At 39.7% G+C, this 22,144-nt stretch overlaps 1 protein-coding gene across 2 annotated transcripts; it reads right to left on the bottom strand.

Annotated features, from left to right (window-relative positions):
* Positions 1–7,855: 7,855 nt before the first annotated feature.
* On the bottom strand, positions 7,856–21,771 carry LOC127864810 (perlucin-like protein). 2 transcript variants are annotated; one of them, XM_052404694.1, is made up of 6 exons: positions 21,623–21,771; positions 14,095–14,189; positions 13,749–13,839; positions 9,224–9,310; positions 8,682–8,808; positions 7,856–8,009 (listed from the first exon to the last, which is right to left on the bottom strand). In XM_052404694.1, exons 1-6 carry the CDS (start codon positions 21,666–21,668, stop codon positions 7,958–7,960), a joined length of 498 nt encoding a protein of 165 aa, XP_052260654.1. In that variant the 5' UTR covers positions 21,669–21,771; the 3' UTR covers positions 7,856–7,957. The 2 variants fall into 2 exon arrangements, with proteins under 2 accessions (XP_052260654.1, XP_052260655.1); XM_052404695.1 differs by lacking the exon at positions 21,623–21,771 and adding an exon at positions 21,038–21,144.
* Between the last annotated feature and the right edge of the window lie 373 nt (positions 21,772–22,144).

The raw sequence follows: 22,144 nt of genomic DNA, 5'->3' as shown, positions 1-22,144 counted from the left end.
CCTGTCCGTTACCTGGTCTCAGCTACACTGTTCAATCCTACCACAGGCCGTTACCTGGCTTCGGCTACACTGTTCAATCCTACCACAGTCCGTTACCTGGTTTCGGCTACACTGTTCAATCCTACCACAGTCCGTTACCTGGTCTCGGCTGCAATGTTCAATCCTACCACAGTCCGTTACCTGGTCTCAGCTACACTGTTCAATCCTTCCTGTCCGTTACCTGGTTTCGGCTACACTGTTCAATCCTACCACAGTTCTTTACCTGGTCTCGGCTACACTGTTCAATCCTACCACAGTCCGTTACCTGGTTTCGGCTACACTTTTCAATCCTTCCAGTCCGTTACCTGGTCTCGGCTACACTGTTCAAGCCTACCACAGTCCGTTACCTGGTCTCGGCTACACTGTTCAATCCTACCAAAGTCCGTTACCTGGTTTTGGCTACACTGTTCAATCCTACCAGTCCGTTGCCTGGTCTCAGCTACACTGTTCAATTCTACCACAGTCCGTTACCAGGCTTCGGCTACACTGTTCAATCCTACCAGTCCGTTACCTGGTCTCGGCTACACTGTTCAATCCTATCACAGTCCGTTACCTGGTCTCAGCTACACTGTTCAATCCTTCCAGTCCGTTACCTGGTCTCGGCTACACTGTTCAATCCTATCAGTCCGTTACCTGGCTTCGGTTACACTGTTCAATCCTTCCAGTCCGTTACCTGGTCTCGGCTACACTGTTCAATCCTACCACATTCCGTTACCTGGTCTCGGCTACACTGTTCAATCCTACCAGTCCGTTACCTGGTCTCGGCTACACTGTTCAATCCTACCACATTCCGTTACCTGGCTTCGGCTACACTGTTCAATCCTACCACAGTCCGTTACCTGGTCTCGGCTACACAGTTCAATCCTACCACAGTCCGTAACCTGGTCTCGGTTACACTGTTCAATCCTACCATAGTCCGTTACCTGGTCTCGGCTACACTGTTCAATACTTCCAGACCGTTACCTGGTCTCGGCTACACTGTTCAATCCTACCAAAGTCCGTTACATGGCTTCGGCTACACTGTTCAATCCTATCAGTCCGTTACCTGGTCTCGGCTACACTGTTCAATTCTACCACAGTCCGTTACCAGGCTTCGGCTACACTGTTCAATCCTACCAGTCCGTTACCTGGTCTCGGCTACACTGTTCAATCCTATCACAGTCCGTTACCTGGTCTCAGCTACACTGTTCAATCCTTCCAGTACGTTACCTGGTCTCGGCTACACTGTTCAATCCTATCAGTCCGTTACCTGGCTTCGGTTACACTGTTCAATCCTTCCAGTCCGTTACCTGGTCTCGGCTACACTGTTCAATCCTACCACATTCCGTTACCTGGCTTCGGCTACACTGTTCAATCCTACCACAGTCCGTTACCTGGTCTCGGCTGCAATGTTCAATCCTACCACAGTCCGTTACCTGGTCTCAGCTACACTGTTCAATCCTTCCTGTCCGTTACCTGGTTTCGGCTACACTGTTCAATCCTACCACAGTTCTTTACCTGGTCTCGGCTACACTGTTCAATCCTACCACAGTCCGTTACCTGTTCTCGGCTACACTGTTCAATCCTTCCTGTCCGTTACCTGGTCTCAGCTACACTGTTCAATCCTTCCAGTCCGTTACCTGGTCTCGGCTACACTGTTCAATCCTACCACAGTCCGTTACCTGGTCTCGGCTACACTGTTCAATCCTACCACAGTCCTTTACCTGGTCTCGGCTACACTGTTCAATCCTACCACAGTCCGTTACCTGGTCTCAGCTACACTGTTCAATCCTACCACAGTCCGTTACCTGGTCTCGGCTACACTGTTCAATCCTTCCAGTCCGTTACCTGGTCTCGGCTACACTGTTCAATCCTTCCAGTCCGTTACCTGGTCTCGGCTACACTGTTCAATCCTATCAGTCCGTTACCTGGCTTCGGTTACACTGTTCAATCCTTCCAGTCCGTTACCTGGTCTTGGCTACACTGTTCAATCCTACCACATTCCGTTACCTGGTCTCGGCTACACTGTTCAATCCTTCCAGACCGTTACCTGGTCTCGGCTACACTGTTCAATCCTACCACAGTCCGTTACCTGGTCTCGGTTACACTGTTCAATCCTACCATAGTCCGTTACCTGGTCTCGGCTACACTGTTCAATCCTTCCAGTCCGTTACCTGGTCTCGGCTACACTGTTTAATCCTACCAGTCCGTTACCTGGCTTCGGCTACACTGTTCAATACTTCCAGACCGTTACCTGGTCTCGGCTACACTGTTCAATCCTACCACAGTCCGTTACCTGGTTTTGGCTACACTGTTCAATCCTACCACAGTCCGTTACCTGGTCTCAGCTACACTGTTCAATCCTTTCCACAGTCCGTTCCCTGGTATCGGCTACACTGATCAATCCTACCACAGTCCGTTACCAGGCTTCGGCTACACTGTTCAATCCTATCAGTCCGTTACCAGGCTTCGGCTACACTGTTCAATCCTATCAGTCCGTTACCTGGTCTCAGCTACACTGTTCAATCCTTCCTGTCCGTTACCTGGTCTCAGCTACACTGTTCAATCCTACCACAGTCCGTTACCTGGCTTCGGCTACACTGTTCAATCCTACCACAGTCCGTTACCTGGTTTCGGCTACACTGTTCAATCCTACCACAGTCCGTTACCTGGTCTCGGCTGCAATGTTCAATCCTACCACAGTCCGTTACCTGGTCTCAGCTACACTGTTCAATCCTTCCTGTCCGTTACCTGGTTTCGGCTACACTGTTCAATCCTACCACAGTTCTTTACCTGGTCTCGGCTACACTGTTCAATCCTACCACAGTCCGTTACCTGGTTTCGGCTACACTTTTCAATCCTTCCAGTCCGTTACCTGGTCTCGGCTACACTGTTCAAGCCTACCACAGTCCGTTACCTGGTCTCGGCTACACTGTTCAATCCTACCAAAGTCCGTTACCTGGTTTCGGCTACACTGTTCAATCCTACCAGTCCGTTGCCTGGTCTCAGCTACACTGTTCAATTCTACCACAGTCCGTTACCAGGCTTCGGCTACACTGTTCAATCCTACCAGTCCGTTACCTGGTCTCGGCTACACTGTTCAATCCTATCACAGTCCGTTACCTGGTCTCAGCTACACTGTTCAATCCTTCCAGTCCGTTACCTGGTCTCGGCTACACTGTTCAATCCTATCAGTCCGTTACCTGGCTTCGGTTACACTGTTCAATCCTTCCAGTCCGTTACCTGGTCTCGGCTACACTGTTCAATCCTACCACATTCCGTTACCTGGTCTCGGCTACACTGTTCAATCCTACCAGTCCGTTACCTGGTCTCGGCTACACTGTTCAATCCTACCACATTCCGTTACCTGGCTTCGGCTACACTGTTCAATCCTACCACAGTCCGTTACCTGGTCTCGGCTACACTGTTCAATCCTACCACAGTCCGTAACCTGGTCTCGGTTACACTGTTCAATCCTACCATAGTCCGTTACCTGGTCTCGGCTACACTGTTCAATACTTCCAGACCGTTACCTGGTCTCGGCTACACTGTTCAATCCTACCAAAGTCCGTTACATGGCTTCGGCTACACTGTTCAATCCTATCAGTCCGTTACCTGGTCTCGGCTACACTGTTCAATTCTACCACAGTCCGTTACCAGGCTTCGGCTACACTGTTCAATCCTACCAGTCCGTTACCTGGTCTCGGCTACACTGTTCAATCCTATCACAGTCCGTTACCTGGTCTCAGCTACACTGTTCAATCCTTCCAGTACGTTACCTGGTCTCGGCTACACTGTTCAATCCTATCAGTCCGTTACCTGGCTTCGGTTACACTGTTCAATCCTTCCAGTCCGTTACCTGGTCTCGGCTACACTGTTCAATCCTACCACATTCCGTTACCTGGCTTCGGCTACACTGTTCAATCCTACCACAGTCCGTTACCTGGTCTCGGCTGCAATGTTCAATCCTACCACAGTCCGTTACCTGGTCTCAGCTACACTGTTCAATCCTTCCTGTCCGTTACCTGGTTTCGGCTACACTGTTCAATCCTACCACAGTTCTTTACCTGGTCTCGGCTACACTGTTCAATCCTACCACAGTCCGTTACCTGTTCTCGGCTACACTGTTCAATCCTTCCTGTCCGTTACCTGGTCTCAGCTACACTGTTCAATCCTTCCAGTCCGTTACCTGGTCTCGGCTACACTGTTCAATCCTACCTCAGTCCGTTACCTGGTCTCGGCTACACTGTTCAATCCTACCACTGTCCGTTACCTGGTCTCAGCTACACTGTTCAATCCTACCACAGTCCGTTACCTGGTCTCGGCTACACTGTTCAATCCTTCCAGTCCGTTACCTGGTCTCGGCTACACTGTTCAATCCTTCCAGTCCGTTACCTGGTCTCGGCTACACTGTTCAATCCTATCAGTCCGTTACCTGGTCTCAGCTACACTGTTCAATCCTACCACAGTCCGTTTCTGTTGCCATGGGTTAGCGTGTATAGCATATTGACCCTCGATCGCCAGAATAGCATGTAATATTGTGTACAATATCGATTCGACATCACCAAGGTATACAACAACATATTGACATCATATATATGGGGATAATATCGTTTTGTCATCATATAAGTGTACACTTTTTTTTGACATCACACAAGTATACAATATCGTTGTAATATTACAAAAGTGTACAATATCGACTTGACTGCTGTACAATATTGTTTAGATGATGATGTAATCGATTTGCAACAAACATTCGAACAGAAATAAATAATTTTGAAATGCCTTCCGTAAAGTTGAAATAGATCATGTATAGTTGACCCGTTAACCAAAGTGTATTTTCGCGTATTGAAAACATAAAACATGTTTATATTAGCTATGTTGTAACGAACTCATTAAAAGACATTAAATATGATTCTAAAAGAATTTTGTTCCTGTGAAGAACAGTTACAATTGCATTAAGGCAGATCTTATAACAGTTCTGAGTGGCGATCAAAGCCAGGACCAAACGGTCGCTGGTTGGACATCATAAAACTTGTTTTTGACATTATAATGTTTACTCATTATTGCCATTCCGGTGGGCTTTTTGTTTTCTTGCTTATTGATGTATTTTAATGTCTCGTTTTCTAGATAACCATGGGTATCATCTGCTTTCGCGCTGAAGTTTATGTACCGACTAATGCAATTGTTATTCAGATGTGTAATATTCGATTCGCGCGTCACGTGTTGACATTCATTTTTCATTTTGTCTTTCTATGTACATTTGATAATGATAACGATAATTTAATACCCACGTTTGGCTGTTATTATTTCTAGGTTAAGTGCCCTACTTATCTAGCCCTCAAACCGTGCCAAGGCGGTGATTCCAGTTTTATCATTTTATATGTATAGTTCTGTCACAGTAGTGGAAACGAACAATAATTTATCTCCTGATAAAGTGTCTGGAGTTTTATTGTTTGCTATAATAACACTTAAAATCGACAAAATAGTGGCCTACTTAAATGGCCCTTAATATGTCATAAATAAACTGTGTAAATACATCGGTTTCAGTAGAGTATTGTACTTAATTTTGCTATTGAACTGAGTTCTCGGCGCTAAACAACAAATACATCAACATAGCATTGTGTGAGGTTTTTATAAAAGTATACAGGGTGTTCTAGGTTTCATGATGACATTTTTTTTTTAACTTCAATCATATTCACAGAGATAATAGCTTTTTCGTAACAAAAGCGAACTGGAATTAGCTTAACTGATGTTGTAGATGATATTCATACATGTATATGTATTGAAATACTGATTGTTTATGTGTTAAAACTTCGTTTTATATCGTAAAAAAAACTTAACGTGCATGAATAATAAATTGGCGATTATATAATAATTAAATATGCAATACTATGCAGAAAACTAAAAATTAAGAAATAATAAGTGTGAACAGTAAGAGCAAGTTAATTTACACAATGACGACGGCATCACAAGTCCTTGACTGGCAAGGCAGACAGAGAAGTTTCCCTCATAGTATATTCATGATGGGTTCAATACAGTCATGGTAAAGGTCGAGATAAGATAGTATAATCAGGAAGAGTCCATCATTTTGGTCAACAAGTATTTGTTTCTCAAAGCGTATAATATCAGTACATACGACCATAAGGTGTATACGATTGCAGAATCAGATTTCTATATCGCACGAAGTAGAATGAACATATTTGTTATCAACCGCCATAGGCGGAGGGATATTGTTTTGGCGTTGTCAGTCCGTCCGTCTTTCCGTCCGTCCGTCCGTCCGGCATTTTTGTGTTTGGAGCCATATCTTCGAAGTGCTATGGCGGATTTCTTTGAAACTTGGTATGAGTATATAAATGGATAAGAGGATGGTGCACGCCAAATGGTATTGTACACCATCTGTTAATAACGGAGTTATGGCCCCTTGTATCTTGAAAAAATGCTAACTTTTGTGTCCGGAACCATATCTTGGAAGTGCTTTGGCGTATTTCATTGAAACTTGGTATGAGTATATATATGGATTAGAGTATGATGCACGCCAAATGGCAATGTACATTATCTATTAATAAAGTAGTTATGGCCCTTTGTATCTTGAAAAAATGCTTTTTAATATAAGCTTAGAGCTTTATGTCCATTAAAACATGAGCCAGGGCTATGAAACTTGCCATACCTGTTCTCAATCATCTGGGGGTGCTTCACTTTCAACACCCATAATCCTAGGGGCTAAGGTCAAGGCCGCACATTGAGGTCAAAGGTCACAATTTGATGAATAATGCATTATTTAGTCATTCCTTTACTATGCATCAATGGATTCTGTAATAACTGTCCAAAATTGTTATCCATCATCACGCTGAGTGTCAAATATAAGATCCAGGTTGCTAGGGTCATGGTCAAAGTCACACACAAAGGTCGAAATCACACAGTTTGATTAAATATTCCTTATTTGGTAAGGATTCTACCATACTTAAATGGGTTCTCAAAATGTCCTGATGTAATTGTTCTCATGCACAACCCTTCACGTACACCTTTTTTAGTTCTATACCCATCCATAAACAAAATTTATTGAGCGGGGGATATCAATTCAACGAATTCGATTGTTTATGTTAAAGTTTGTCATTTAAAGACTTTACATTGACAGATTAAAGCATCGAAACTTAAATGTTTTAGTATTATACCGAGAACGAAATATACTAGTAGTCATAAAATGTTTCCCACATCTGGTCTTTGAACCGGGAATCTCAGGATCAAGTGACTTTAATATTACAGCATGTGCTTGAATGGATGCTGATTTTACTTCAAACAAGCGATCTACGTTCCGATTGGAGTTCCTTTTTTTGTCACCCGTTATTTGCAATACCAGATTGATTTCAAACTTAAATAAATATTGAAAATCTCGCAATAACAATTTAAGTATTTCTTTTATTTCATTTGAAGTTAATAGAGCGAATTTGACTGAATGGCACAAAAATGACCGAAAACACAAGATGGAAAATCCATTAAAATATTTAGGGTTGGCACAAAAGACACGATCAGTCTGGTAAGTCGAAAGAAAAAATATGTTTTAAACCTAATTAACACTTTACACTTTTAACAATTTAACCTGAATTACTTATGGTCATAAAAGCATTAAATAACGTAGAAGTATATAACAGTTGTGTTTAAGTTGTTTGTCGCTATCAAATATGCACGCTATTTAATATACAATTTTGTTAAGTATGTGGGAACATGTTGAAGCAATATTCAGTTGGTCAAACCGTGAACCAATCCATTAAAATATTAATGCACTTCCGAAATCTAACCTCGTTGTAATTCAATTTGCTTAATTTAATTTTGAAACAACTGTCTAGCTTTATTAACCGTTATGAAGTCTGACACAGAAACAGATATCAAATTAAATTAAAAATCACAAGCACACGTCGAATCAGGAAAAGTTTCAACGTTAACCTACAATGACATTGGCGGACGTTGACTCACAGGAACAACTTTCGCTACTGAAAAAAAAAAAAAATCAAATATACACAGTTTGAACGCATGATCACTGTCCTAATCATTTAATACCAACGGATGAGCTTGGAAGGAAATACTATGATGTGGTTGCTTTTTTTTATTCTTATCTGTACATTTAACTATTGCCATGGCTGCACCTGCGTTTCAAGATATGTGAACATATGTATTATTGAACGTGTGATACCCCAAACTCCACGCGGCGGTTATCTCCATCCGGCTTATGGCGATAACCACTGCAATCACAAGAAAATCCTTCCAGATGCAGAAGGATTTCTTTGTTGAAGAATTGTGAACATTTTAAAAAGAAGTATCATATTTTTATTTTATTTTGAAAATAGTGTATTCGTTTATGTTTATAATAAAAAAAGTAATCACCTAATTAAAACAAAATAACTGACACAATTATTGTACCACGTGGCTCGGCTATAATTACGACTTTAAAAAGTCGCCGTGGTGTAATGGATATGGTGTCCGCCTAGCAACCGGGAGGTCACGGGTTCGATCCCCCCTGTGGGAGCGTTCTTTAGATCTCCCCCATAGACACCAAGGACACGGACTCGAGAGCGTTTCATATAAGCTTAGGCTTGTTACGCAATCGAGCTTAAATAAATAGGTTTAAAAAAAAGTTTCATTTAGTTCGCACGTCGATAACTTACGGGCGCTCGCATAAGGGTTTGGCGGCAGCTGAACTACAGGCGTAATCGATCCAGGAATAGTCCAAGTTGTAGGCGAAGATGACGCAGTCCGCGATGTTGTTGTGGCCGCCGTAGCCCGTGTAGAAGTCTGGAGAATATGAGCCAATTCTTGTATAAATGGGTCTTATGTAATATAGGCCAGCGAGGCTCCAGACCAGCGTGTACGATCGTGGAGCTACCATATCTGCTTATAAGACCAAAAAAGCTTGACATGTTTTATAACAGGCTGTTCTGTAGCTACACTGTCATAATACCAATTTATTAACGAGTAAACGCAAACTGATGTTAAATCAGTTTAAGTTGACACAAATGTATAGAAACACAAATTCTCAGATTGTGGGTTATGTGAAATTAAAGTTAAGTGCAAACATGACGGCAAACTATAATATATGTCATCGTTCTATTTACAAAAAAATATACTTCCAATACACTTTCCAAGTACGCAATATATAAATGCGATTATAAAATTTACCTGTTATGAACAATTCGAAAATTTTATCTACCTACGAATGTGGCGTTCGTGTCCGTGTCAAACCAGACCCACGTTCCTTCAATGTCCTCGTCTGTGAGACCTGACCAGAAGTGGCTTGCTGCAAAACATACAGAGACATATAGTAAATTGTTGTATTACCTGACCCATGTAAAACATGCAGACACATATTGTCAAATGTTCTAATACATGACCAATGTAAAACATAAAGACACATATAGTAAAATGTAGTAATACATGACACATGTAAAACATACAAACACATATAGTAAAATGTTGTATAACATGACCCATGTAAAACATACAGACACATACAGTAAAACGTTGTAATACATGACACATGTAAAACATACAAACACATACAGTAAAATGTTGTAATACATGACCCATGTAAAACATACAGACACATATAGTGAAATGTTGTAATACATGACCCATGTAAAACATACAAACACATATAGTAAAATGTTGTAATACCTGACCCATGTAAAACATGCAGAAACATATTGTCAAATGTTGTAATACATGACCAATGTAAAACATAAAGACACATATAGTAAAATGTTGTAATACATGACACATGTAAAACATACAGACACATATAATGAAATGTTGTAATACATGGCCCATGTAAAACATTGAAAAACATGCAGTAAAATGTTGTTATACATGACACATGTTAAACATACAGACACACATAGTAAAATGTTGTAATACATGACACATGTAAAACATATACAAACACATATAGTAAAATGTTGTAATACATGACACCTGTAAAACATGCAAAAACATATAGTAAAATGTTGTAATATATGGCACCTGTAAAACATACAAACACATATAGTAAAATGTTATAATACATGACACATGTAAAACATACAGACAGATATAGTAAAATGTTGTAATACATGGCCCATGTAAAACATTGAAAAACATACAGTAAAATGTTGTAATACATGACACCTGTAAAAAATACAAACACACATAGTAAAATGTTGTAATACATGACACCTTTAAAACATACAAACACATATAGTAAAATGCTGTAATGCATGACACCTGTAAAACATACAGACACATAAAGCAAAATGGTGTGATACATGACCCATGTAAGCATACAGACACATAAAGTAAAATGTTATAATACATGCCCCATGCAAAACATACAGACACGTATAATAAAATATTGAAAACCCTGAAACATGTTGAACATACAGACAAATATAGTAATATGTTGTAAAACCTGACCCATATAAAACATACAGACACATATTGTAAAATATTGAAAAACCTGACGCATGTTTAACATACAGACAAATATAGTAAATTGTTGTAAGACCTGTCACGTGTACAACATATGGACACATATAGTAAAATGTTGTAAAACCGGACACATGTAAAAAATATAGACACATCAAGTAAATTGTGGTTATACCTAACCCTTGTACAACTTATAGACAAATATAGTAAATTGTTGTAATATCTGACCCATGTTAAACATATAGACATATTTAGTAAAATGTCGCTATACATACACATGTCATACACATAGAGAAATATAGTAACGTGTAATAGATAACCCATGTTAAGCATAATTTATAGATGGTGACAAATATAGGAAAATATAAAATAGAACTTCTGTCTATAAATTCCACAATTATGTTATACAAACGAAGCATTAATTTTTAGAAATAATTGTCTACATTTAGTTGTCTTAATAACTATAAGACAGTATCCTCGATATAATTTATGATTATAGGCTATCGTAAAATAATAAAATTTCTAACGTGCCTGTAAATACGATTTTGTGTATTTCATAGTTTATTGTATTTAATAGAATAATAAGTATAATCGTTCGTAAATATATATCATTTATAACATGTCATGTTTATATGATTGTATGTATTATTGATGTATATCTTGTTGTGTGACCGTAGATAAATTAACTCTATTAAGACCATGTTAACTTAATAAAAATATTTCAAGTCTTGTCCTTACATGGGTAGCAACATTGTTTGCACGTTCGTTTGTTAATTAGCAATATGAAACAAAGTACTTGAAAAGAAGCATTTAGCTCCTCCGTTCAATGTATTTATCATTGGGTCACTGTTAATAAACTTTTTAAAATAAATAATGATTTAAATCACTGTTTGCTTCCAACGGATAACCAAATCCGTTTATTTAACCTGAAATCGTTCTACCAGACAGACAGACAGACAGACAGACAGACAGGCAGGCAGGCAGGCAGGCAGGCAGGCAGGCAGGCAGGCAGGCAGGCAGGCAGGCAGGCAGGCAGGCAGACAGACAGACAGACAGACAGACAGACAGACAGACAGACAGACAGACAGACAGACAGACAGACAGACAGACAGACAGACAGACAGACAGACAGACAGACAGACAGACAGACAGACAGACAGACAGACAGACAGACAGACAGACAGACAGACAGACAGACAGACAGACAGACAGACAGACAGACAGACAGACAGACAGACAGACAGACAGACAGACAGACAGACAGACAGACAGACAGACAGACAGACAGACAGACAGACAGACAGACAGACAGACAGACAGACAGACAGACAGACAGACAGACAGACAGACAGACAGACAGACAGACAGACAGACAGACAGACAGACAGACAGACAGACAGACAGACAGACAGACAGACAGACAGACAGACAGACAGACAGACAGACAGACAGACAGACAGACAGACAGACAGACAAGACAGACAGACAGACAGACAGACAGACAGACAGGCAGGCAGGCAGGCAGGCAGGCAGGCAGGCAGACAGGCAGGCAGGCAGACAGACAGACAGACAGACAGACAGACAGACAGACAGACAGACAGGCAGGCAGGCAGGCAGGCTCGGCAGGCAGGCAGACAGACAGACAGACAGACATGAATATATACAAAACAAATGCATATTACAGAACTGTGGTTTAACAATTGGTTAATTACGTTATGCGATTTAACACATTCGGATCTGATACTCAACGAACCCTTAACAAATAAGCACAGTTTTATCAGCTCAGACATATTGGTTGATTGTAGCAATGGTACAATTTCCAACTTATACCAACAAGTGTCGAACAAATACATACAAAATGAAATTCGTCCTCAATACCCGTGGCATAACAACACAGACAATATCTTTCTCCTACAGTGTTTCCATAATCTCTACCAGTCTGTATACGAAGAGGGTGAACAGATAATCTCATAATCTCTACCAGCCTGTATACGAAGAGGGTGAACAGATAATCTTAATCGGCATAAATAAAATCTTACATTTTTCGGAACTAAGTCTAGGTAATTCACATATTCAAGATTTTACTTAAATAATCAACAACTTTATAACATTGAACCATCTTCTAGTTTGCGGTACCTATTTTGTTTATATGCATCTATTATTCTGGATTTTAGAATCAGTTAAAAAACATACCTTAATATCATGAACGCTGTTAAAGACATAACTGAACCCGATTATCGTAGGTTTATAATTTTTTATTATATTGTAAAAGTTAATGGATAATGGTCATTTACATTATATTAAAGACTAGCTGACATAAATTTCTATCACGATAATGCCTTTGGAGTTTGAATATTCATACATATGTGTTTACAAATGACATGTGATGTTCTTAAAGGGATCTTTTCACGGTTTGGTAAATTGACAAAATTGAAAAAAGTTGTTTCAGATTCGCAAATTTTCGGTTTAGTTATGATATTTGTGAGGAAACAGTATTACTGAACATTGGCAATGGTCTAATATAGCCATTATATGCATCTTTTGACCATTAAAAAACCTAAAAATTATAAAGCGTTGCAACGCGAAACGATTGAATAATTTGGAGAGTTCTGTTGTTGTCGTTTAAATTTGAGAAACTACGAAGATTGCTTATATAAAGTATAAAATACGCTTTCTGAAGTATGCTTGGCAGGATAGCTCAGTTGGCTTATGCGTTTTTACTTCAGGATTCCGGGGGTCACTGGTTCGAGCCGTGTTGCAGGCTGCTTTTTTTCCTTTTTTAAAGTTTATTTTTTATTGTTTACTGGAGCTTTAAAAACTTAATGTTTACATTTATCAATATAATTCATTAAATGACAATCTTCAAAACATGCCAAAATCTGTGAAAAGGCCCCTTTAAAGTGTGAGCTGAATAGATATATCTATATATACAGAGCGTGATGAGCAAAAAGGGTACACAAACATCCTTTCGTGCGCAAACGTGCTACAATGTGATGTGAGACATAAAACAACAAATAGAAACACAATATGATGTAAAATAATATATGTAATAGAAAAATGTTGTTGGGCTACAAACTATTAAGAAATTTAATGGTGTGTGCGTTAAAGTATTTGAAAAATAGATATAGCGTTCTACCAAACCCGAAATGAACTTTGTGTCGTGTAAAAAATGTGTAGTAACTAAATATGAGGCGACATGAAATGCATAAGTAGCAAAGTGTTCAACTAATCAAAAAGAATACCCAATTAATAATGCGTTCAACCAAGACCCCTACCTTTCAAGTCCCTCAAGCGATCTTTGATAAAGTTGTTTTCATGGTTGTTGTCCACGTGGATAAGGTGGCCACCATGTTGACGGCAATATTGCTACACATAGACATCATAAGCCTGTTTAGCATCAAGTTCGATTGAATACTGACCATTCGTTTGTAAATGTGTACGCATGTGGGTTGAAAGTGTTCAAATGAAAACAGAATATATCGGTAAATGGCTGAATAGTTGTAGAAATCAAACATAATCGTATTTTACGGAGCAAAATAAATGTATCGTTAATGACGAGCGCATATCCTTATACGCATTCCCTACCCCATTCCTCGCATTAGACAGTCTATCAAGAGTTACCTCCGCCACTGTGAATGCGGCGACGTCTTTCCCAAACATGTAACAGGAGCTTTCAAACGCCAGCCAGCCGTCCGTGCAGCACGTGGTGCCACGCCCTGAAAGATATAACATAACTTAAACTTGTTTAGGCTCAAATGAATTGAAAGCGTAAGGCTTATTGGAACGCTCTCGAGTCCGTTTTATGGGTAGAAACAATACTTTGTATCGTTGGTGGAAATATAAACAAACTCTCCCATTGGTTCTTTTGTTGATGTTATGCGTAGTTGTTATTTCACACATGTGAATAATCATATTAATAACAAACACTTATGTGCGCTATACTATTTAATGATGTTACTACGTTGGTGGCTCAAGTAAGACTGGCGTATCAGCTCACTGTACAATATAATAGTAAGGTTATTCAACCATGCAGCTATCTATAGTCTGTATCCAGTTACACTATGCAACATCACCTTTGTTAAGAGGGAAATTTGTCTTCAATTAAAATATGTTATACCATATTAACAATCAATCATATTTATGTTTAAATTAATAAGCACATAAAACGACCAACAATAACAATATATATATATATATATATATATATATATATATATATATATATATATATATATATATATATATATATATATATATATATATATATATATATATATGAAAATTTATTACAAACATGAAACCATAGTTGTATTTGGGTAGGATCCGATAAGGATTCATAAACTACTCTAACACTATGTTAGAGACACAGCGGAAATACGTTGTTGTGAAATATAATCTCCCTTGAAACACAAAAATACTCTTAATTTCACTGTATCTTCTAGATCCAACGTATTTCACCCACAACAACAGACAGCTTGGCGTACTTGGAGTTCATCCTGACGTACAGCAGGCGCTCGTTTACAGGTTTCCACTGTAGCACGGTGTTGGCCTTGCTCTTGCTGATGATGACGGCAACTCCTTCCCGGTGGTCGTTGTCAGTTCTTCCTCCTGAGTCCTGACCAGATGATGACTTCTCCGGAACTCACTTTCTGCTTGCCAGAGCCAGTCCATCTTGCTTCTGTTACTCCCATAAGGGTCAGGTTGTATCGGTTCAGCTCACTCACCACTTGCGCTAGCTTTCCAGTCTGGTAGAGTGTTCGCACGTTCCAACATCCAACTCTGATCCATCGCTTTGGCGTCAAGAGTTCCGCTATCGGGGTGGGGACGTCCTTGCGGCTTTGATCCCCATCCTTCATAAGTCCTGGTCTGCTTCACTCCCGGCGCCATTTGTCGCTTGTTCCCTTGTTGTCGTTTCCGTAGCAAGCATTTTTCACGGGGTGGGGTTGCTAGCCCCATGCCCAACCCTCCTCCTTTTTCAGCGCGGGCTTGAGACCGTCCTTGGCGGAGTTATATATATTAACAACATTCTGAATATTTATTTACTCCATTCATTTTCTGCGTATGGCTGACTCGGCTGCACTATTCTACCTGATCGTGTCTGATAAGGGGAAATGGGCGTATCTACATTTACAGAGGGATGTTGAATATTCTATGCACTATTAGTTGTTGGTTGTACGACATGTTTAACAGTGCTTGAATGATTTCTGACCAATACATCAGGTGCAAAATCTGATATCTCTGGGAAATCCTCATTGGTTCTGATGAGGTAGCGGCGATTTCTCCTGTATACCTGATCAGAAGGTGTTTGTATTATGTAAGAGTTAGCATTGTGAATTTTGATAACCTTAGCTGGTTTCCAGAGCTTTCCTACCTGGAACTTCACAGATTGATTCAAATGTAATCTTGGGAGGGGTTTTGCAGTTTTGTCGTATTTGTTTGTTTTTTTTGTTTTTGTTTTTTGAAGTTTGAATTGAAGATCGGACAAAGTCTGGGTTAAAGACTTTGGGAAGGAGCTGGGGAATCGTTGTAGGCATGAATGACCTAGTTCTCCTACTAATCAGCAACTGCACGGGTGATTGGTTGCAATCTGAGAGTGGAGTGTTCTTATACTCTAGCAAGGCTAAGTAGGGTTCATGGCCACTGTCTTTTGCTTTCTGTAACAGTCTTTTTACAGTCTGCACTGTCCGTTCAGAAAGTCCGTTTGACTTTGGATTATGTGGACTAGATGTGACATGCTCAATATGCCATAAGTTTACAAAATTTCAAAATACGACCGATGTATACTGAGGTCCGTTGTCACTAAAAATACGCATCGGAATGCCATGGGTACTGAAGCGTGACTTCAGTTTTCTGACAACTGTTGTGGACAACATGTCCGGAAGTTTGTCTATTTCAAATTATCTGATGTAGTAGTCAACTACGAGCAAATAGTCATTTCCATCAAAATTTAATATGTCTGTGGCAACCTCCTGCCATGGACCCTGTGGAATTTCGTGGGGTGTTAACGGTTCTTTTTGGTTTGAGTTTCTATGCGATAAGCAAATTGTACAGCTCATTATTTACTTAGTAATTTGCTTGCAGATTCCTGACCAGAACATAACATCTTTGGCTCTTTGTGTGCCTTTTCAAATGCCAATGTGACCAAAATAAACTTGTTCTAACATGTGTGGTCGGAGAAGCTTGGGATTGACAAGGGTCTGCCCTCTAAATATTAGGTCATCGGCTGTTGAACGTTCGTCCCTGTGATTAAAATACCCCCGTATCAAGTCAGGGCAATCTGACCTATATATAACTTGGCCATCCTTTAAATAAAGTCTGTTTCAGGGCAGTCATCTGTAGATCTGTTCTAGTCTCGTTTCTCACGTTTTCAAGACTTCGGTCAGTATAGGTCATGCTCGAGAGCACCGTGTGAACGTGTAGGTCAACCCCTTCGATTTCAGAACAGTCTGACATTGGCTGTCGTGACAGGAAATCGCCGATGGGAACTTCTTTCACGCTCACATGTCTTACATCAAGGTCATATTTTTGCAAACTAAGCATCATCATTTGCAAACGAGGTGGTGCTGCATGCAATGACTTCTTCATGATCGTAGACAAGGGCTTAGTGTCAGAATGAACAATTACATGTCTGCAATATATGTACTGGTGAAAACGCTGTCATGCGAACACTGTAGCTAGCATTTCACGCCCGATGTTTGCATAATTTCGTTCTGCTTGTGTCAATGTCTTAGATGCATATGCAACTGGCTGACCATCTTGCATGATCGCTGCAGTTACACCGTTTACTAAAGCGTCACATTCAATTTAAACCGGCTTCTTTGGGTCAAAGTAAGCTAACACTGGGCTTGTGTTATAAACTGCTTAACTTTGGAAAAGGCATCTGATTGTGGCTGATCTAATACAAATTCAACGTTTTTTTATACCCTCTTTGAAGAAGAGGGTGTATATTGTTTTGCACATGTCGGTCCGTCCGTCCGTACGTCCGTCCGTATGTCCGTCCGTCCACCAGATGGTTTCCGGATGATAACTCAAGAACGCTTAGGCCGAGGGTCATGAAACTTCATAGGTACATTGATTATGACTCGCAGATAACCCCAATTGATTTTCAGGTTACTAGGTCGAAGGTCAAGGTCACGGTGACCCGAAATAGTAAAATGGTTTCCGGATGATAACTCAAGAACGCTTATGCCTAGGATCATTAAACTTCATAGGTACATCGATCATGACTCGCATATGACCCCTATTGATTTTCAGGTCACTAGGTCACAGGTCAAGGTCACGGTGATCCGATATAGTAAAATGGTTTCCGGATGATAACTCAAGAACGCTTATGCCTAGGATCGTGAATTTTCATAGGTACATTGATCATGACTCGCAGATGATCCCTATTGATTTTCAGGTCACTAGGTCAAAGATCAAGGTCATGGTGACCCGAATAGAAAAATGGTTTCTGGATGATAACTCAAGAACGCTTATGCCTAAGATCATGAAACTTTATAGGTACATTGATCATGACTAGCAGATGACCCCTATTGATTTTCAGGTCACTAGGTCAAAGGTCAAGGTAATGTTGACTCAACTTAGAAAAATGGTTTCCGGATGATAACTCAAGAACGCTTACGCCGAGGATCATGAAACTTAATAGGTACATTGATAATGACTCGCAGATAACCCCTATTGACTTTCAGGTCAGTAGGTCAATGGTCAAGGTAACGGTGACTTGATACAGTAAATGGTTTCCGGATGATTACTCAAAAAAGCTTTTGCCTATGATCATGAAACTTCATAGGTACATTGATCATGACTCGCAGATGACCCCCATTGATTTTCAGATCACTAGGTCAAAGGTCAAGGCCACAGTGACAAAAAAACGTATTCACACAATGGCTGCCACTACAACTGACAGCCCATATGGGGGCATGCATGTTTTACAAACAGCCCTTGTTTTAGAAGCATTCTCAATGCGCTTGTAATTTCAGCTAAATTTGGGGCAAAATTCTGCAGATAAGTAACCATACCCAAAAATGTTTCAAGTTCGCCGCGTGTCTTTGGCGTTTCTACATTGACACATTCCTCTATTGTAGCACTGTCTGGTGTCAGTACAGATGACGTGATCACGTGACCAAAAAATGGTAATTCGGACAATCCAATACGGCATTTGTCTGGATTAAATTGTATGCCATTTTCACGTGCACGTTGAAGCGTAGCAATGAGATTTCTGTCATGCTCAATTCTTGTACGTCCACTTATTATTATGTCATCAATTAGTGTACGTACATCTGTCAGATCCCCGAATATCTCACCAATTTTCTGTACAAAAATTTTCTGAGATGATTTTATTCCAAAAGGAAGTCGGAGATAACGATATCTGCCAGACTGGGTACTGAATGTTGTCAGGTAGGACAACTCATCGTCAAGCCTTATACTCCAGTAAGCATGTGTAATGTCTAAAAGACTGAAATACATGTATTTGCATTCAGCTAACTGTGACGTAACGTCGTCAATTGTTAGCATAGGATAATGTTGTCTTCGAATAGCGTCATTCAGTGCTTTTGGGTCTATACATATTCGTTACTGTCCAATGTTCGGCTTTTCAACTACTACAAGTGAATTTACCCAGTCTGTGGGTGTATTGACCTTAGCAATTATGTCATTGTTTTCCATTCTGTCTAGCTCTTCGTGTAGTTAATTGTGTAATGCCTCCGGAGCTCTCCTATGAGGATTAACGACTGGTATATCATCTGGCTTCAAATGAGACTTGTAAGTGCCAGGAATGACCCCGATACCATCAAAGAGATCTGTGTAATCTGATAACACACTTTGTTTATTCAACTCATGGGATCAACAGTACGTGTCAGCTGAATTTACCCAAGATCGGTTGATGTTCGCAGGCTTAAGAGAGGTACCGACGGGAGATCTTCATCATGAAACCACGTGTTTACAGTTTTGGCTTTGTGTGAACATCGCAATTTGATTTTCCCAAAAACTGGAAGTCTGTTACCCGTATAGGCAGTTAAAATGTATGTAGGGGGTTTCAATGGGGAATGAATGTACAGATCATTAAACTCTTTCTTCGGCAGAATGTTTACTGAACTTCCAGTATCAATTTAAAAACTAATGGGACATTGATTAGGGCCAATGGGGTGACGAACCATTGCACAATCGGTAGGACAAAATATGCTTACCGTGTCAATTTTGAAACCATGTACATCCGCTAAAGGACCGCTATTACATCATGACGTGTTGTGTCATTGTCCACAGTGTGTATATTATTGTTTTTAGAACGGCAACACTTTTTGAAATGGTTAAGTTTGTTGCACTTGCGGCACTGCTTTCCTTTTGCTGGACATTGTCCAACGTTGTGAAATGTGCCACAGTTGAAACACGGCTTGTGTTTAGTATGTAGACTTTGAAATGCATCAGTAGCTGTTGTCCGATGTTGTTGTCGTTGGCGATGCGGTTGCATCGGTCTCTGGTTCACTGGTCTGGATCGTCACGCGCCTACTTCGTTGTTCATGGAGCGCAGCTGCTCCCTTGAGTACTCCAGACTTTGCGCAGTCTGTACGGCTACATCAAGTGTCAACGTTGCACCGATATTGAAAAGCTTCTCGCGTAACTTTGGCGAATTGGTGCCCAAAACGATCCTATCTCGAATCATTTCGTCCATCTTTTCGAAAAAGTTGCAGTCTTTTGCGCAAAGTTGCAAGCGTGTAATACATGCATCAATGAAATCGTTGTCCTGCATCTGTGTGTAAAACTTGTACCGGGCAAAAATCGGATTTAACTTTGGCTGCACGTAATTTCCGAAACGTTCACCACATGTTTCTATCTTCTTTGCATTTTCTGGTGAAATGTCTTTCCACGTGCTGTGAATGTCATGAGCCTATCAGCTCATTGTACAATGTAATAGTAATGTTATACAAGCATGCAGACATCTATAGTCTGTATCAAGTTACACTTTGCAACACATTCCGTAGTAAGTCTATTTAATTTAACTCTTTACGTCAATTAGGTTAATTACTTAGTAGCTTCTTACAAACAAGTTATTAGAAATTTGCCGGTCGATTTTTTTATTTAGAACTACGCATTTGCAGGTCAATCTTTGACAAGTCCAGGCAATTTAAATGGCTAAAATCACGGTCAATAAATAAGCCTGTCGATTGGTCTATCAAACCGAACTCACTAGATTCGAATTTGTTGAAAAAGTTCTTGATAAAATTGAATACTTGTGTATTGTTAATTCTTCAGCTCCTCAACGATTGATCTAGTTCATATTTGTACAATTTTAAGATGCATTGATTTATCTTTATTTTTTTATTTGGAGTTAAGAATCAATCCCTATGAATGAAGTATCGCTCGATAATAAACCGTGTGTTTTAACGTAGACATACTTTATGTTGATATTGCCATGTTTGTTGTATAGTTCTTCGTGAGTGCTTTGAGTTTAATGAGTACATACGCACAGCTCAAAGTTCTTCCTGATAAAAACAAATTAGTCTCAAGTTTGTCAATAAAATCGAATTCAATCAATCTAATGCATCTTAACTAAAAAAAATCTTGTTACCAATTGACATCATTTTGCGTGTGTTGCGTTTGTACATCCTCAAAACAAGACGTTGAAAAAAACAGTAATCACACTGAAAGTCGAAGTTTTCAATTTATCTTACGGAAGTTCCGGAGAAAGTCGACGTAGCACGATTGGTTGATTAGACACGAGATCTATCTTTCCGTGGATTCCGGAGATAGTCGATGCATAAACTAGATTATTTTCGAATGCGGAATACTCGGCGTTTTCCATTGCAAAAACTTAAACATTTTCGGCAACCGTCGACGTGTTTGAAACTTGCATAAATATCATTTTTTTGCTGGCACGCCATATCTTTTTTTTTAATTTGCGGATAATAGATATATTTATTATCTGTTTGTGTTTATTTATGCCAGAAAAAAGTTTATGTTGCTCATTTTACCTATTAAAATACCACCTGGATTCCAGGCGGAAGAGTTTACATGAAAAATGCCCTTACAAGCTGCAACTCCCAGCGACTATGAGGGTCAATATATGTGTGTTGGATTGATTATTGCAACAAGTTGTTGTACTGTTGTTAACCATGTGACTAAGAGAAATATAATTAAAAAATGACTTGCTTACCCTGAACAAATCCAAAAAGGAAGACAAAATAAAAAATGGACTGCATACTTTAAGTGCGGTTAATTTTTCAATCTGAGAGCGTAAGCGTGTGTCGAATTCCCTTAAGATAAGAAAATCGAGTTAGATAAAATATTGCAAGAGGTTAAGTAATCACCGAATAAAATGACACACCCTCCATGTTCTGAATAGGGATAAATGCAATGCGAACCAAATGCGAAAGACTGCGAACCGTTTTAGGTCGATTGTATGCGTATAGTAGATAAAATTAATGCTTGTTATAATGAATAAGGCGCAAAGAGATTGAAAACGTACATAGTGTTTTCAAAACGTTATGTAGTCTAATTGCCTCAGATTTTTATATAAAAAGTATACTCAAACAGCGAACAGCTACATAAATCTTGAAATTGTTTGCAGTTTTTATGAGCGGGGCTTTCAATTTATTCAAGGTCGAAACATCATCTATTAAAGTTACATTATTACTCAAAATCAACGAATATTTCGCAACATATTTCGAAAAATAAC

This window comes from Dreissena polymorpha, chromosome 1 (genome assembly GCF_020536995.1).
Source record: "Dreissena polymorpha isolate Duluth1 chromosome 1, UMN_Dpol_1.0, whole genome shotgun sequence".
Lineage (NCBI taxonomy): Eukaryota > Metazoa > Mollusca > Bivalvia > Myida > Dreissenidae > Dreissena > Dreissena polymorpha.
This window is presented reverse-complemented; position numbering and strand designations above follow the sequence as displayed.

Bases quoted from the DNA above. Each gene is read 5' to 3' on its own strand.
- LOC127864810 (XM_052404694.1), bottom strand. From the start codon at position 21,668: ATGCAGTCCATTTTTTATTTTGTCTTCCTTTTTGGATTTGTTCAGG. The intron at 14,190-21,622 runs GTAAGCAAGTCA...TATATCTTTCAG, and splicing joins CCTTTTTGGATTTGTTCAGG to GGCGTGGCACCACGTGCTGC. The intron at 8,809-9,223 runs GTAGATAAAATT...CATATTCTCCAG, and splicing joins CACGAACGCCACATTCGTAG to ACTTCTACACGGGCTACGGC.